The 18,514-nt window shown below is 46.4% G+C and overlaps 1 protein-coding gene across 3 annotated transcripts in view; it reads right to left on the bottom strand.

Moving 5' to 3' along the window:
• LOC137430355 (protein phosphatase Slingshot homolog 3) overlaps positions 1-18,514 on the bottom strand; it is a 69,999-nt gene that overhangs the window by 46,377 nt on the left and 5,108 nt on the right. For all 3 annotated transcript variants that reach the window (XM_068121160.2, XM_068121159.2, XM_068121162.2), the window contains one exon: positions 15,318-15,382. In XM_068121160.2, coding sequence (XP_067977261.2) covers positions 15,318-15,382 — 65 coding nt within the window. The remainder of the gene's footprint in view (positions 1-15,317; positions 15,383-18,514) is intronic.

Below are 18,514 nucleotides of genomic sequence, written 5' to 3' on the forward strand. Positions count from 1 at the left end.
ACTCTATTCATATGACATATAGACATCTTCACCAATAATTTTTATTGTCTCTATATAAACAAAGCATAACACTAGTCACTCACAGTACACAGTTCAAAGTCCTAGTAGTCAATCACAGTACACAGTTCAGAGTCCTAGTAGTTGTAGTCCGTACGATTTTCTAGGCACACCAGACAGGGTAAAAACCGTGAGGTGACCTTGAGGTCACCTCACGGCAACCGTACAGTGACCTTGCGATACTACATGCGGTGGGGTTGCGGCCTACGGCCTTGCGATTTCCGAAACAAAGTTTAATGTCAAATTTAAAAAATCGTAAGCCCCTGCGACGAGCAAAAAACCGTGCGATCGCCTCACGGCTACAGTATCTACCATGCGGCCACCGCACGGTTATGGCAATTTTGGGGACTTACGGCCGCCGCCAACACGCCGCAGGCCATTTGTGACCAAGGTATTAACAACCCCAGGACAGAACAAACAGACTTACATGGGAGTTGGTAATGGTAGGGATGGTAGGAGGAGAAGGGTCCAAGCAGAGGGTTCAGGTGATGGGATCCGTCCAGGCCCCGGCCCCGATCCACGCTCCAGCTTTGCGGCGAACCCGGCAGGTAGCGCTGGTGATATCGTTTCCACGCGAGTGGACCTTACTCGGTGGGGTTATCAAATCGGGGAGGGTATAGCGCTTTTCTCTCCACTCGTACTTCGTGCTTCCTCACTCACCTCCGACCCGTCACTGCTCTTGTCTCCTGGCTCATGACCCACGCACGACTCCCAACTCCTCTCTGACTCTCTCCTCACCACTCATCCCCCAACCACTCATCTCCCAACCACTCATCCTCAAGTAGTCCGCGCGCGGCGCTTATATCGGGTTTTTGCGTATCAAGCCGCGGCTTTTAGGATACACCCACCGGTGAGCTCGCCTCGGCCCTGATAGGGCGCGAGGGCTCACCGGCTCCGCCCCTTAATGGTGCTTTGACGGGGCCATGCCTTACTTCTGGCGCTCTGAGAACTCCTCCCCCTTCTTCTCCGAGATGAAGCACATGGGCAATGGCGTCTTGTGGGGAGATAGAAAACCACTCGCACCGCTTTTGAAGGGAACTTTGGGGCCTACTCTTATTTCATTAATGCAACGTAGATTCAACTATTGGGAACACAGCCTTAATTAAACACATATTAAGGACATAACTGAAGAGGTTTCTATGGTGTCCTACTTGTTGCTTGTGGCCTATCTAGGGTGCGATCTTTGACCTTTTGGAAGATGGGGATATTTACAGGGAATTATTTACAAGGCTTATTATTTTACAAGTGAAGGTTCTAAAAACCGTAACACTATTATTCTTATTCCTTGTTACTGTACTGTACTTTACTTAACCCTTGTACACACAAGGCAGGTGTATTTAGGCTGAATACAAGGCTACAAAGACCCCCCTTGTGTGGACAACGGTTAATCAATATTTAATTTACACGTTGCGTGTTCAAATCACGTCGGGGTCACCAGTGTTGGAGTTGTGGATGACGAGAGGACGAGGCCATTTCTTAGGTGTGCAAAGCTCCTTTATTCCAACAGACTCCTCTCGTGAACGGAACTCATACAGCTTTTATAGCACCCTCTTCGGAGGGCGTGGCTTCAACAACCGCGCGCACGTCACGCCCACACAATCAAAAGCCCCACTGGCCCATGCCCGTGGATTATGTCCCAATAAGGTAACCGCTACAGTACGATGATACGAGTCGCCATTTGCCGTCATCGGCGATTGCAGTTCGATTTTATATTCTGGATTAATTGCGACAAAAACGGCCGGCGTTTCCCCAAAGATTTGATTCTTTTTCCTTATTCCTTATTACCTTGCTTAATTACTATTTAATTGATATACACACGTGGGACGAGCTGCCACCTGTCACCATCTCCAAATCTGCCGCCATCAAGTGAGCTTACGTCGATCATTATGGCTCCCACCCAGATCATGATGATCATTATGGCTCCCATCGTCGAGCATCATCACCCAAACCTCCAACAACCACCTCATAATAAGGTGAGTTATTTTTGCAATAATACAGTACTATTATGATACTAACACTTATTTTAATGTATATTTAATAATGCTGCACCATTCCATACAAAGAAACATGTAAAAATAAATAGCACCGCAACGAGGGCGTAACCCCTCAGCCCATGCATGGTGGAAACCAATTTCAAGATGGCTGCCGTGGTGGCCATATTGAAAATCGAAGCACGCCCATGAACCTTCTTCTACTCAACCCCAATACACACTGCAAAAATGGATTTAATTGGACAAGCCGTTCTGCTCGAAATTGACGGAAACCAATTTCAAGATGGCTGCCGTGGCGGCCATATTGAAAAGCACAGCGCGCCCATTTTCGATAGGAACCTTCCTCTACTTAACCCCAACACACACTGCAAAAATGGATTTAATCGGACAAGCCGATCTGCTCGAAATTGACGGAAACCAAAAGTTGACGGACGCCCGGGTGGCTGCCGTGGCGGCGACATTGAAAATTGCAGCGTGCCCATTTTCGAAAGGCTACTCAACCCCAACACACACTGCAAAAATGGATTTAATCGGACAAGCCGTTCTCCTTGAAATTGAAGGAAACCAAAAGTTGACGGACACCCGGAAGACAATACCCTTTAGCCCAATTTGGGCTTAGGGGTGAAAAGCAAGAAAGTCTGTTTTAGGGTCAGTTTTTTGGGAGCCTGGAACATATCCCCAATTTCCCCATACGCTTAATGATTCCTCCAATGCGAATTCCTCCAACACGAGGGGTGAAAAGCAAGAAAGTCTGTTTTAGGGTCAGTTTTTTGGGAGCCTGGAACATATCCCCAATTTCCCCATACGCTTAATGATTCCTCCAATGCGAATTCCTCCAACACGAGGTTATCCCAGAATGTATCCCCCGCGTTGGAGGAAGTTTTACTGTATTAGGGTGGTTCTTAGCTACATAAGGCAAAAAAAAAATTGACTTGTTTTACTCCTAACCTTTAATTTTTTTGGTATTGAGGTAAAACTTCTGCCTGTGAAATATTTTTTGAATACATCAAGTTTTAGGAGTTGCACAGTGACTCATGGTTGCCAGCCACTCAATGTTTGTGCTCAATAAGGGTTGATTTCCTGCAATCGGGAAACCTCTTGCGATGTTCCGTCACAACTTGAAGCAGATACTGGGTTTGCTGTTCATCCCTCGTCAGTAGACGATTGTACTCTTCAATGAGAGCAACTGCATACACCAGAGTACAGCTGTACTGTATTCAATTAACATAAAAACAACTTCAAAATGTGCAGTATAGCAAGGTCATCGGTCAACTGTAATGGTCAAACTCACAAGTATAGCAGTGGAGAATAAATCATCAACTCCAAACATTCATGCGAGCCAAATATGTGAAATTACAAACTTCGTGTGCAACCCCTAAATTTAGTCCAAAAGGCTTAAAATTTCACCACAAAGGTTTTTTCATACATACAAAAAAGTGTCAGGAGAATGACTTTTCTAACTTTGTTGAAAGCAGAAATGTGCTTAAAATTCAAAAACTCTCAACTTAACACATCTCAGAAATTATAGGAGAGGTTTATTCAAATCAAAATCTGTACCAATGCATTTCCAATTTCAATTGATTCAAAATTTATATATTGCAAGTGAGGCCCCTGTTGGACCTGTCCAAAATGGGGGCTTATGGATTTGGTCGCGACTGTCCGTCCACAGCCATAACTCGGAGATGGTGTAAGGACCGATTTTGTTCACACTTGGCACAAAGACACATGATAGTATAATGTATGTATGTGTGTGTGTATATATATATATATATATACATATATATATATATATATTGTTACGGTTTTTAGAAACTTCACTTTGTAAAATAATAAGCCTTGTAAATAATTCCTTGTAAATATCCCCATCTTCCAAAGGTCAAAGGTCGCACCCTAGTTAGTCCATTTTGCAACACGGAGGACACCATGGGACCTTCTTCAGTTATTTCATTAGTATGTGTTTCAGGTAAGGCTCTGTTTCCAATAGTTTGACTCTGCGTTGCATTAATCAAATAACCTAGGCCCCTTGTTCAATCCCCTTCATTTTGCGGTGTAGCCTCCCTCCAAAGTGTATTGCACGTCTCTGCCAGCCGCAGCGCTGGCTCCAAACGCCATTAACCACGCGGTCAAGCTGGAGAAAAAGGGGGAGGAGTTGTCGGAGCGAGGCGTGGCCCCATCAACGTGTCACGAAGGGAGGAGCCGGTGAACCCTCGCGACCAATCAGGGCCGAGGCGTGTTCACCGGTAGGCGGACCTAAAAAGCATGCGGCTTGATACGCGAGCGCGTGTCAAGAGCGAGGGAGAGACGGTGAGAGAGTCGAGTTGAGAGAGTTGAGAGTTGGGTCAAGAACGAGACCAGACACGAAGTTGAGTGAGAGAGTCGGTCCGCTACCGCGACAATACCAACCGCGCTGCCTGTCGGGTTTCGCCACCAACTGAAGCGTGGACCGAACTGAAGCGTGGACCGAACTGAAGCATGGACCGGAGTGGAGCGTGAGCCTGGAGCCGGACCTCAACGCCTGAACCATCTGGCCGGACTTTCCTCCCCTGCCATCTGCCTGGACCTTCTCCTCCTTCCTGCTATTCCCCTTTCGTGTAAGTCTGTCTGTATTGTCCTGGGCGTGATATTTAAGACTGTGTAAGCTTGCCCTGTGTCCTTTTGCTCTTCTTATTGTATATGCCCTTCTTTCGTTTCCTCTTTTAATAGTATAGTTAATAAACCATATTTGTTCTTTCCTTACCTTTTGGTTTCCTCTCATCCGATCGTCTTTGTCTTTTCCCCATTGAGTACCTGTGGCACGATTAGAACCGCTCAGAATCGGGTTAGTCTTATTGCTAACGGCTCGAATCGCGGATTGCTGAACCGCTCGGCAATTTCCATCTGTCCGTGGTTCGAGCGGAAATTATCTCCCTGCTTTGCGGAGAGATTGGTAAGCAGGTATTTGGGAGTCCATCTTGACCAATCACCTGGCCAATCTCAACCCCGCGAAGGAGCGTTATAATTTCCAGGGCTGGGGGATCGGCCAGTTTAGAAGGCGAGGGGATTAACCCCCCCTTGGTAAGGGGAGCGCCGACCCCCGGATCCACAACAATTGGTGTCTGGGAGTGGAATTTGAAGCCCGAATCAAATTTTTATATAAACTAAAAAGATTTGGTCAAAATTACAAGCGGCCAAAATTTTTATTTAACATCCAAATTAAAATCGTGCCATGGATAATCAAGGCGATCGGATGCCGGTGGGGGAGATAGAAGAGGGGTTCGAGTTAACCCAGGACCCCAGGGAAGAGGTGGGAGAAATGGAAGAGGAGGTTGAAGAAGATGCAGCAGTAGGGGTTGCAGGCACACAAAATGGCGGCGCCTCGCACATGGCAATGAGAGCCGCGCCCGCTGCGCAAATCGGGGGGATGAATGTGCAGGACCTCAGGGCGCAGATTCATGCAGCCATACAAATGGGGAATATGGGATTGAGAAATGAATTGAGGAATGATATGGGAGACCAAATTGGGGGCCTAGAAGTCAAATTTGGGGGATTAGAGAACCAAATTGGGGGATTTAGGAAAGAAATGGGAGAAATGAGGGCTGATAGTGAGAGAATGGAAAATAGAATGGGGGAGCAATTGGGCAATCAAATTGGGGAGTAGAGGTCAAATTGGGAGGATTAGGGGGCGAATTGGAGGACGTAAATGGCCAAGCCAAAGAAAGTAATGAGGGGTTGGCGAGGGACAAAGCCCGGTATGAGATGAGGGAAGTTGAGAGGGAGGTTAACCGCAGGTTGAGCGAGGAGGTCGCATTTGTACGCGACGAGGTAACGCGGCTTGAGAAGCGCGGGGTGAGTGAAGGTGAGCAAAGCGAAGTCACGTGGATGGGTATAGAAATCGTGACCCGGGGTATGGGAAAGCCGGCGGCCGCGGAGTTGGAAAATCTTATTGTATGTGCACCAGCGGCCGTCGAGCTTAATAAGGAAAAAGAAATTATAGTCGAAATTGGGGCGGAAGAGACGGACTTAGAAAAGCACTCGTGCAGGGAAGAAATGGAAAATGCACAAAGTCTGGATTCACATCATGATGCTGTGCTTATTGACCCGAATAAAGATTTGCAGGTGGTGGTGGAGCGAGGAAGAAGAATCCCGAAGGTGAGTCGGGCTGTATATGGGGCTAAGAGATTTTGCGGGAAAGTGTTTAGCGCAAAAAGAATTTTCGCGCGCTTGGGATTCCAGCATAACCCGGGCGTTTGTGGGAAGTCCGTGGTGCGCTGTGTGAGTAGGAATGACGTGCGTGTGAGGAAGAAGAGGGCGCCGGAGCGCGAGTGTGATACAGAGAGTGGAAGTGAGGGAGAATGCACATCGGAGTGTATGTGTGAGGGTGAGAGTGACACGGAGTGTGAGTTGGTTGTGGCGAGTGAGAAGGAATGCACACCTGGAATGGTTGAGGAGCGTGTGCGAGAATGCACACCTGAGTTGGTTGTGGAGCGTGTGATTGGGTGTGCGACGAGGGATTGCACACCCGTGAGTAGGTGTGCGCTGAATGGGTGGATGCAAGAGTGCACCCCCATGAGTGGTACCGAGTACGTACTGGGAGAGAGTGCGCAAGACGGTGCGCGAGAGAGGTGTGTTATGGAGTGTGCGAACAGCGAGTGGTGTGTAACAGAGAGTGCGGTGGTGGAATTGATGGAGTGTATGGGATGTATGAGGGTAGAACAGAACGCGTGGTGTGAGCATGCGAGGGAAGCATCGACGTTGACCGGGGCAGCGTTTAGGCCGACGTATAGCCGACGCGAGCTCTCGGTCCGTGACGGGCTTTGTGTGCTGCGGGAGCCGGCCGGGATCGTAGTCGCGTCGCTCCTGCTCGGAGCACCGTGCACGATTCGGGCCGGGCTCAGCCCTGCACGGTCGATTCCGTGCTTTGCCAGACAAAGCGGGCGGCCCGGTTCAAGGGGAAGGAGAAGGGGTCGGAGCAGCGCCCCCTTGTGGTGGCGGCGCTCCAGCCGGGCAAAGCTGGGCCATCGCGCTTGGGAGCGCAAGGCCTTGCGCCGGGATGGTGCTTGGAGCCTTCGCCCGACAAAACCTCCTCCCCAGAATCGATGCCGGACGGACCCATCCTGCAGGAGACCAAACCACCCGAATTCATTGCTCGGCTTTGCGAAGCCGAGCTTTAATGATGTAACGACGTACCGAGAGGCTCTGAGTGAAGTGGACTGATGGCGATAGTGATAGTGTGATAGGGAAATTGATGGCAAATGGTATATGGTGTAGAGGGATGGTAGATCTGCCATCCCTCACATCGTATCCTTTTGGGGCACATGAGCTATAGTTTATGGGGTATGGCGGTGAAAACCTAGCCAGGGAGGGCTTGGTTAATGTATAAGGATAGGAACTAGAAAATGACCAAAGGTAACTGTAGACTTAAGTAGTGACATTGATACCGGTAGAGGGGACGTAGAGAGATTAGTTGGGTTGATAATGACGTGGGATGTGCATAGCATAAGGGAAGACGGGGAGCACGAGTTTCAGAGGGAAAACCAGATAGTTAGATGATGCAGTGTGTTTGTGGTTGTTTATTGAATGAGGAATTGGTATGGAAGTTCTTTGTGTTGAGCTTGTTGAAATGAGGAATTGAGAGGCAATGCTCGAGAATGCTATGTGTGTGTGTAGAAAGTGCATGAGCAGAGTATTGAGAATGGGTGTGATTGTGCAATGTGCATTGGGTGATTGGCTTGCAAGGTGTGCAAGTGAAATGCAGGTGTATGGAGAATGGTTGTGTGGAATCAATGGTGTGGAGTGAGTGGAGTGTGGAATGAGTAGTGTGGAGTGAATGGTGCGGAAGGGTGAGTGGGGGAAGGATGGACCCCCTTCACGAATACCCGGGGAGGGTAGTTTAAAAGTAGGTAGAGGGAGTAGGTAAATTGTGGTTGGATATTGACATCTGTGGTGCGAGACTAGCAGAGTACTGCTCGGATGGGTGCATTAGTGGAGTAAATTGGCTGGGCGTGTGGCCTGTTAGTGTGTGTGATTGGTTGGGCACTCCGCCACTGTTAGTCTGTCGGCCAGGTGAGGCCGCAGGTAGGCTCTGGGAGCCAGTAGTAGTTCAATGGGGCCCGAGGATCCGGAGGACGGACCCGGGTAGCCCGACGCCAGAGAAGGTGGTAGTGGGGTAAGGGAGCCAGAGGGCCTTCCCCAGGTAGGTTAGGGTGAGGAGCAGGTAAGCTCGGGAGGCAACTGCAGTGGCGGAGGTGCGCAGGCAAGTAGACCTGCTAGGGGAGCCACACGACCCAGCCCTGAAATTGTGCGAGGGCACAGGAAGTAGAATCGGGGGAATGAGACCCCAAATTGGTGAGCGCCACAGTATGTTCAATGGGAGTTCAGTTTTTAGAACCACATAGTGTAATGATGGCCAATGGTTTAGCAGGGAAAGACCCCGGGTAGAGTAAAAGTGTTAATGCCATTTAGAGTATAGTTTAGGATTGAAAATCTTTTCACACCATCCGCATCCACTCACCTAAGGTGACAAGACTCCACACCGATTTGGCAGACATTTGGAATTTAAGACGCATCTCGACGTGGGTGGGACATTGTTTATATTCCATCTCTTCCTCCTTAGGAGGGATTGATGACAAATTTGGCATAGAGGGGAGATATGGGGCAGACAGGACGTAGAGACGAATTTGTAAATTGTATAAATACGGGGTAGGGGCAAGGGTAGATTAGGTGACGGGGGGGACGTACGGTAGGGACGAGCTTTCTCGGCTCGCTCTCCTGCGCACCTCACCTTGCATTACCTTGTATTGATGTATACCCTTGCGCCCTTGCACCCCGCTAACCCGGCTTTAGCGGGGTGCAAGGGCGCAAGGGTACACATCAATTCCCCCCCTTCCCCACTCATGGACCGTGGTCTTTGTGTGCCGAGGGGAAAGTGTGCAGGTGTCGCAGTTGTGCGCCCGCACCCTCGCTGCTTGCCTGCCTGGACCGGTACACCACTTTATGGACCACACGTTTTTGTGGCCGAGCACCACTTTATGCACCACACGTTTTTGTGGCCGAGCACCACATATGGACCCCACGTTTTGGGGCCTGGCACCTCTGCTGGGGACCGGCCGCTGTGGCCAGCGGTATTTGCTTGCGGACCACGGTTGAGGTGGCACCTAAGCCATGCAGGTGGACCACCCTTAGTTGGCCCCTGCTGGCCGTAATTAAAAGAAAAGTGGACGCGGTTTGTGCCCTTTTATTATTAAATAGGCAGCAAGCAAGGAAAACGCCCAGAAACATCGGCCCAGCAGCCATCGGCCCACATGAGAAGACGCCATTTCATTATTGTTGAAATGTGTATGACTGTACTTATGGTGGTGCTTTTGTGCTTTTTAGTGCACCTTATTATTTGATTGTGCATTTCTGTGCATGTGGGTATGGTGTATCGGTACAGTGCAGTGCATGGCATGACCTTTCCTCTTTTCAAAACTTCTGCTTTTGTTTCCCAAAAAGACAGGTCCTGGGTGTAGTTTTGTAAATTATCCAAATAGTCGTACTAGTCTTTGTAAATAATGCTCCCCACCGTAAATGTTTAGTTTGAAAATTAATTCCGCAATTCGGTTATTCTGTGGGCGTGAGTCAGTCAGGTAGAATGCAACGCAGCAGGCGGGACATATCTAGTTTTAAAAATGTCGCACTCAGGGTGAGGTTAAAAGTAGAGGGTAATCACACCTGAGTGTCACACTAAGTTAAAGTTTTGTCGGCACGGGCCGTGCCTGGAGGAGAGGAGGGTGCAGTGTTACGGTTTTTAGAACCTTCACTTTGTAAAATAATAAGCCTTGTAAATAATTCCTTGTAAATATCCCCATCTTCCAAAGGTCAAAGGTCGCACCCTAGTTAGTCCATTTTGCAACACGTAGGACACCATCGGACCTTCTTCAGTTATTTCATTAGTATGTGTTTCAGGTAAGGCTCTGTTTCCAATAATTTGACTCTGCGTTGCATTAATCAAATAACCTAGGCCCCTTGTTCAATCCCCTTCATTTTGTGGCGTAGCCTCCCTCCAAAGTGTATTGCGCGTCTCTGCCAGCCGCAGCGCTGGCTCCAAACGCCATTAACCACGCGGTCAAGCTGGAGAAAAAGGGGGAGGAGTTGTCAGAGCGAGGCGTGGCCCCATCAACGTGTCACGAAGGGAGGAGCCGGTGAACCCTTGCGACCAATCAGGGCCGAGGCGTGTTCACCGGTAGGCGGACCTAAAAAGCATGCGGCTTGATACGCGAGCGTGTGATAAAAGCGCTCGCGTGGGACTACTTCAAAAGAGAGGGAGAGACGGTGAGGGAGTTGAGAGTTGGGTCAAGAACGAGACCAGACACGAAGTTGAGTGAGAGAGTCGGTCCGCGACCGAGACAATACCAACCGCGCTGCCTGCCGGGTTTCGCCGCGAACTGAAGCGTGGACCGAACTGAAGCGTGGACCGGAGTGGAGCGTGAACCTGGAGCCAGACCTCAACGCCTGAACCATCTGCCCGGACCTTCCTCCCCTGCCATCTGCCTGGACCTTCTCCTCCTTCCTGCTATTCCCCTTTCGTGTAAGTCTGTCTGTATTAATAATAATAATAATAATAATAATGCATTTATGTTATATAGCGCTTTTCAGGAAGCCCAAAGACGCTTTGACAGAGTGCAAAACATAATGCATAGCAAAACATAAAAACAATTGCAAAAAAAGAAGAATCAATAGGGAAATATGCAAAGTACAAAGGAGGGAGAAGGAGAGGAGATAGTCAGGGGTTAGATGCTGTGGGTTAAATGTTGAATGCAGTGTTGAACAGGTGGGTCTTGAGTGATGTTTTGAATGTGGTGAGTGAGGAGGAGTCTCTGATGGTGTGAGGTAGCGAGTTCCAGAGGGTGGGAGCAGCGATGGAGAAGGCCCTGTCCCCCCAGGATCTAAATTTCGTCCTGGGCGTGATATTTAAGACTGTGTAAGCTTGCCCTGTGTCCTTTTGCTCTTCTTATTGTATATGCCCTTCTTTCGTTTCCTCTTTTAGTAGTATAGTTAATAAACCATATTTGTTCTTTCCTTACCTTTTGGTTTCCTCTCATCCGATCGTCTTTGTCTTTTCCCCATTGAGTACCTGTGGCACGATTAGAACCGCTCAGAATCGGGTTAGTCTTATTGCTAACAGCTCGAATCGCGGATTGCTAAACCGCTCGGCAATTTCCATCTGTCCGTGGTTCGAGCGGAAATTATCTCCCTGCTTTGCGGAGAGATTGGTAAGCAGGTATTTGGGAGTCCATCTTGACCAATCACCCTGGCCAATCTCAACCCCGCGAAGGAGCGTTATAATTTCCAGGGCTGGGGGATCGGCTAGTTTAGAAGACGAGGGGATTAACCCCCCCCCCCCTTGGTAAAGGGAGCGCCGACCCCTGGATCCGCAACAAGATATATATACACACACAAATACACATCATTTTGTTTCGCGATGCGATCAAAGATGGCCAACTGGTGGCCATTTCCGTTGTAATTAGAGCAATGCCACTGCGTCGCCAATACGCCTCCACATAGTCCCTGCCCATGACAACGGGTAGATACCGTTGTTGACTCTCCTAAAAATATACAAGTTTGATCTATACTCATTCAGCTGTTCTCAAGTATCACATTTTTACCAGACATGACAGGTTTCACATAAATCGGTGAAGCGGTTTCGGAGAAGAGTGTTTTTTATATTTTGCCTTTCAAGCTAATATGGCTGCCAAACCACATAACACATGACATTAAAAATGTACACTCTGCATATGTAGGGGTAGGGAATCACGTTTGTGAAGTGTCGTGCTGATTGAAAAAGGCTCGTTTTTCTATCCAAGATGGCTGCCAAACCACGTGACCTATTACGTCATCATTTTCAAACAATATGCAGCAATGGTGTTATATGACGTTTGTAAAGTTTTGCAACGATAGAGTAAGCAGTTTCTGAGATATAATTATTTAATATCTTCAATCAATCCAATATGGCTGTCACACCATGCGACCGATGATGTTTTCGTGACCAACTTTTAATCGCCATGCCTAATCGATGGCACATGTAAAGTTTTGAGTCGATCGATCGCTTCGGTGGTTTTGGAGAAGAGGTTTATTTTAGGTTTTAAGGTTAAATTCAATATGGCTGCCAAAACAAGTGACCTAGGATGTCATAAATTATATATTTCGATACAAATGGGTCATAGATCATGTGCATGCAATTTAAGATTTTTAGGATAAGGCATTCGATTAAAACATTTATGGCTGGTATACCACTTCACCAATGATGTCATTATTATCATACTTTTGTTCCCCATTTAGAGTACTTGGCAACTTTGGTTTTCCATTCAGCAGTTTCCGAGAAATGTATTTTTTAATTATTTGCGTTTCATCCAAGGTGGCTGCTATACCACATGACCTATGACATCATAATTATAATATAAACATTCTACATGGGTGTCGCTCCTACCCTGAAAGTTTCGTCTCAGTCGGACATGTGGTTGCTGAGAAAAACGAGGTTTAGCCCGTACGGACGGATGTACGTATGGACGTAAAACCCAAAAACATAATGCCTCCAGCCACCTTTGGGAGCGGAGGCATAAAAACTCGATGTTGAACATATCCTCAACCATTTCTCGGACATGCATTTACCGATCTTGTTCAAACTTGGTGCACATATAATGAATGATAGCTTACATATACACATCTTTTTCCCCGCGATCAGACCCAAGATGGCTGAACGGCGGCCATTTTGTTACTGAAACGTGTCCCCAACAATTTATCGGGCATGTATGGACTGATTTTGTTCAAACCTGGCACAAGGACAATACATGAGAATATACATATGCAGAAGATTTTGTTTTGTAATCCAACCAAAGTAATATAAAATATAAATAATCGATGGACTAGTCTTTAACTCTGCACAGCAACATTACCAAAACCACAGGGGCTATGACATTTCACGTCTTTTTGTCCCCCGTCGCACAGCGGAGCGAAAGGGGGATTATGGTTTTCCCCTCCGTCCGTGTGTCCGTCCGTCTGTCCGTCCTTCCTTCCGTCCGTCCGTCCGTCCGTGTGTGCGTGCGTGTGTGCGTGCGTGCGGGCGTGCGTGCGGGCATGAGTGCGTGCGTGCATAAGCGAAGGACCACATTCGAATTTGGTGTGTGGGTGCAACCCACGTCAAAATCCAAGATGGCCGCCGTCATGTATGTCTGATGCCATGTATGTCTGAACCTTGCGAGCTGAATATCTTGAAAAATAAGCGAAACACGAACTTCTAATCTGGTGTGTGGGTGTATCTAGGCATAAGGAAGAATGCTATTGAAAATTGGGTCGCCACGTCAAAATCCAAGATGGCCGCCACCATATATATATATGTCTGAACCTTGTGAGCGAAATATCTCGAAAAATAAGCGAAGTACCAACTTCTAAGCTGGTGTGTGGGTGTATCAAGGCAAAAGGAAGAAGGATATTGAAAATTGGGTCGCCCCGTCAAAATCCAAGATGGCCGCCACCATATATATGTCTGAACCTTGTGAGCGAAATATCTCGAAAAATAAGCGAAGTACCAACTTCTAATCTGGTGTGTGGGTGTATCTAGGCAAAAGGAAGAAGGATATTGAACATTGGGTCGCCACGTCAAAATCCAAGATGGCCGCCGCCATGTATGTCTGAACCTTGTGAGATGAATATCTTGTAAAATAAGCGAAGTACCAACTTCTAATTTGGTGTGTGGATGTATCTCGGCATACGGAAGCACGCTATTGAAAATTGGGTCGCCACGTCAAAATCCAAGATGGCCGCCACCCCGCCACCATATATATGTCTGAACCTTGTGAGCGAAATATCTCGAAAAATAAGCGTAGTACCAACTTCTAATCTGGTGTGTGGGTGTATCTAGGCACAAGCAAGAACGCTGTTTAAAATTGGGTCGCCACGTCAAAATCCAAGATGGCCGCCGCCATGCATGTCTGAACCTTGTGAGATGAATATCTTGAAAAATAAGCGAAGTACCAACTTCTAATTTGGTGTGTGGGTGTATCTCGGCATAAGGAAGAATGCTATTGTAAATTGGGTCGCCACGTCAAAATCCAAGATGGCCGCCACCATATATATGTCTGAACCTTGTGAGCGAAATATCATGTCATAGCATGTTTTCTGCGCCTTCTCTTCCACTTTGTCAACTCACATCACTTCCCCGACGGGGGACCTAGGCGTAACGCTTGTTCTTGTTTTTCTGGGAACATTTTCTTTTCCATTCAGCTGATACAAGTGAACAATTTGGTACCGAAAAATTTGGTACCAATTTGGGGAGGGGGCATATTATTTGTATTAATATTGTTTTGTAATAACATTAATATTATGCTATTATCATAAGTGTTGTTATTACCCTCGCCAGAGGCGAGGGTATTGCATTTGAGTCCATTTGATTGTCTGTTTGTCTGTCTGTCTGTTTGTTTGTCCGCACAGAATATGAATTTCTCTGCAACCGTTGGTCCGATTGACAGGGAATTTTCACCATAGGTGCAACTCCACCTGTATAATTTTTTAATGGTAATTATGACGTCATAGGTCACGTGGTTCGGCCGCCATCTTGGAAAAACCGAAAAACTTTGCACCTCTATATCTCCAAAAGCGCTGAATAGAAAATATTGAGACATGGCTCATTGTAAAGAACTCTCCATGGTGAATAAAATATGTTAATGATGATGTCATACGTCCCTCCATTATGACGCCATAATTCGACAAGTATAAAACTTCATCCGATCAAGATTAAATTTCTTGAGCATAATCTAGGAATAAATTAGTTAAGAAAAAAATTAATGATGATGTCAACGGTCACATGGTTCGGCCACCATATTTGTTTTAACACAAAAACCTTAAAAACCACTGAAAATACATCCTGGCGAGGGTTTGCAATCTCTGATTGCTCTTTTTCTTGTTACTTTTGTTATTAAAAGCCGCCTTGGAAAAATGCCACGATTAGCTATCTTAATACGGATCTACACCTCAACACGTAACCCATTTGAGGAGAGTGGGCAAGTTAAGTCTCTACAATCTCTATTGTGTGACCCTTAGTACTCCTGCCAAGTTTGGATGAGATTGAATAAGTAACCACCGAATGTATTGCAGACAAAAAAAAAAATCAGTCAGTCAGACAGATAGAAAGACAGACACAACAAATTGCGTTTATCCAATTTTTGCACTGCGATATATATATATATATTTTTTTGGATGATAATAGATAATCATACATATTTAGACCAAACAATCATCTCAGACGTAAACACTCACCAGCTTAATGTAATCTTCATCTTCCAGGTGGTTGAACATGGCTTCGAGATGTCTATGCAATTCTCCTGTTCAAAAAGGCAAAAGAGGAGATGCACATCAGCATTTGCGCAAGTCCACCTTGTAATGATGGGTTGGCATATGAGAAAACAAACATGACTAAACATACTTTATAGTATTACACTGTCATTATTAAATTATAAAACTGCATTGCCAACAATAAAACAATTACAACCCATAGCAAGAACCATAACTATAACACTAAACAGACAATTTTTTTTATTTTTTTTGTATACAAAGTCAAGGCTAGCACACTAGTAAGAGCTAGCACATTAAACACGGACACATAAAACATACAACAAAGGGAGCGGGAGACAAGAGGGGGAGAGACAGGAAAGCATACAAGCACAACAACAGTAGAGAACAGGGATATCGGAAGAAAGGGAGAGGGCTGGGGGTGGAGAGAGGTGGGGGGTGGAGGGAGGTGGGGGGTGGGAGGGGTACAGTGTACACGGTATAAAGCAAATGAACACTACTAGGAATTTCAGGAAAGAAGTTGGAGGTTGAAAGAGGTGGATTTGGGGTGTATTAATGGAGGTAGAAAAAAATCAAGGTTTTGGATGGGAGAAGATAAGAGATGGTGGTGAATAGCTGTTTTAAAGACCTGGAGGGAGGAGTGGGATTTAAGAGAATGTGGGAGATAGTTTCAGAGGTGGGAAAAAAGACGAATGAAAGAGTGAAGGTGAGCAGAGTCTTGATTTTGGCAGTTTCACCAGAAGAGGGTTGCTGGCAGATCTTGTGCATCCTGAAGGAATATTTGGGGGACAGAGCACAGACAGAGCAGGGGGAGCTAGGCCGGAAAGGAGTCGGTAGAAAACAGAAAGACCACCAACCTGCCTGCGGTGAGCGAGTGACAGGCCCTCAGAATTATATCAACATGGGAGGTTAGACTAAGTTGGAATCACAATTACATTAATCCTAATTGAAGACTAACACTAACCAAGTGTTGTGATGCTGTGGAAGTTTTGTTAGTCATGGTGCTGCGACAGATTGTTTGTTAGCCGTGGTTCTCTGATAGATTGTTCGTTTGTGGGGGTTGATGTGATAGCTCTGTTGATTATCGGGGAGCTGCAATAGTTCTGTTGATTGTCAGTGTGCTGCGATGGATCTGTTGGTTGGCAGGGTGCTGTGAGATGGCTGTGTTGATTGTCGGGGCGTTATGATAGCTCTGTTGATTGCCAGAGTGCTGCAATGGCTTTGTTCATTGTCCGGGAGCTGCGATGGCTTTGTTGATCGTCCGGGTGCTGCGATAGCTTTGTTGATTGTCGGGGAGCTGCGATAGATTTTTTTTTTTTTTGCTTGTAGGGGTGCTGCAATAGATCTGTTCATAGTCGGGGAGCTGTGCTAGCTTTGTGAATTTTCGGGGAGATGCGATAGATTTTTTTTTTTGCTTGTAGGGGTGCTGCAATTACTTAGGCAGTTAAGACCGAAAAATAGGGTGTATCGTTCATTTTTTCAGGAAAGCACCAAATTTGGCACAGATGTAGTATGGACCTATACAATTGTTTTCCTGAGGGGCGCCAAAAAATTCAGAACCCCTGGTGGCCGCCATATTGAATTTCAACATGACCACCCTCTGTGACCTATTTCCCTCAATAACTTCTATACTATGAGCGATAACACCACAGTTCCAGTGTCTTACCCCATGTTTTCATGGTCTCTGAATCCAATGGGATCAATTGCATAAAGATTGGCATCCATCATCTTTAATTTCAAGATGGCCACCATGGTGTTTCCATTTTCCTTGAATCTCTCATAGTATTTTAGGTAAAATTTCAATTCCAAGTGATACACATTGTTTTATTGGTCTCTGATAACAATGGAATGGTATTAATTAATCAAAGTTACACACAGTTGCAGTTTTAACTTAAAATATTGTGGGCACTTGAAAGGTGGAGGCTCTCGCACAGACGCGTAGTACTACAAGCACTGTCCATCGCAGTCACACAGTGATGTGCAGGGCAGATTTGCCCTGGAGCATTTACAGTTGCCTTTACAGGCCGACTTACAATGGCAGCTTGTAAGCTCTGAACATGCCTCCTGTATCAGTGGTATTGTGGTCCAAATTGGTGTCCAAGAAGTCCCTGTTTTCATCCAGCCCCAATCAGCTGGTGATGGAAGTTCTGGGTAGGGCACAAGTGCCTGACTCCATACGTGTCCAGCCTGAAAACATGCACGTTTTAGGTGTTGTTCGAAGGCGTCTGCTGTTGGGGGAATGTGATCAATTGTTCTTGCCTTCTTCGTGAACAAGTGTCGGCGCATGTCATTCACTGTCTTTATCTCGGTAGTCCGGTCATAGAGGATGGCAACATATCTTTCTAAGCTCTGTAGTTCCATAGTAATAGCGTCCACAGATGGCCTATAAGCGAGAGCATGAAAGGTCTGCGTGATACTGGGGTATGCCTCCCAAGCCTTCCAGGCTGTCTTTTTCCAAATTTGGGCAAAAAATGACACTGTGTAGCAGCCAGTGAAGGCATGAAATAATGGCAAAGACTCGGACTTCCTGCGGCCAAGGCCGGTGGCAATTTTATGGATGGCAAGGTAGCGGTAGCTTTTACCAGTGCCAATGGCAATCCAGAGTTCCTCCACACCGTGTGACTGGTAGGTAAAGTAGTGTGCTATTGCCAAGACCACAATATCAGAATCTACAGTTCGAATCAATACCCGTTTTCTCCCCTTTTTCATGGCATCCAGGACATTTTTTTGGATTTTTTGAATTTTCTGAATTTTTGGGCGCCCCTCAGGAAAACAATTGTATAGGTCCATACTACATCTGTGCCAAATTTGGTGCTTTCCTGAAAAAATGAACGATGCTTCCTCTTAACTGCCTAACTAAATAGCTTTGTTGATTGTCGGATACTGTGATAACTTTGTTGATTGTTGAGGTGCTGCAATATATATTTTGCTTATAGGAGTGCTGCGATAGATATTTTTTACTTGTATGGGCGCTGCGATAGTTTGTTTCGCTTGGAGTGCTGCAATAGATTTTTTGCTTGGAGCACCGCTATATATATTTTTTTTTACTGTAAGGTGCGCTGCGATAGATTTTATTTTTTTTATGCTGAAGGCTCCAGTCACGGACTGTATAGTCCTCATCAAGGCCAGACCTTAAATAAAAGAGTTGCATTGATAGAAAAGTG

Source organism: Myxine glutinosa, chromosome 6, assembly GCF_964187855.1.
Source record: "Myxine glutinosa chromosome 6, kmMyxGlut1.1, whole genome shotgun sequence".
Classification (NCBI taxonomy): domain Eukaryota; kingdom Metazoa; phylum Chordata; class Myxini; order Myxiniformes; family Myxinidae; genus Myxine; species Myxine glutinosa.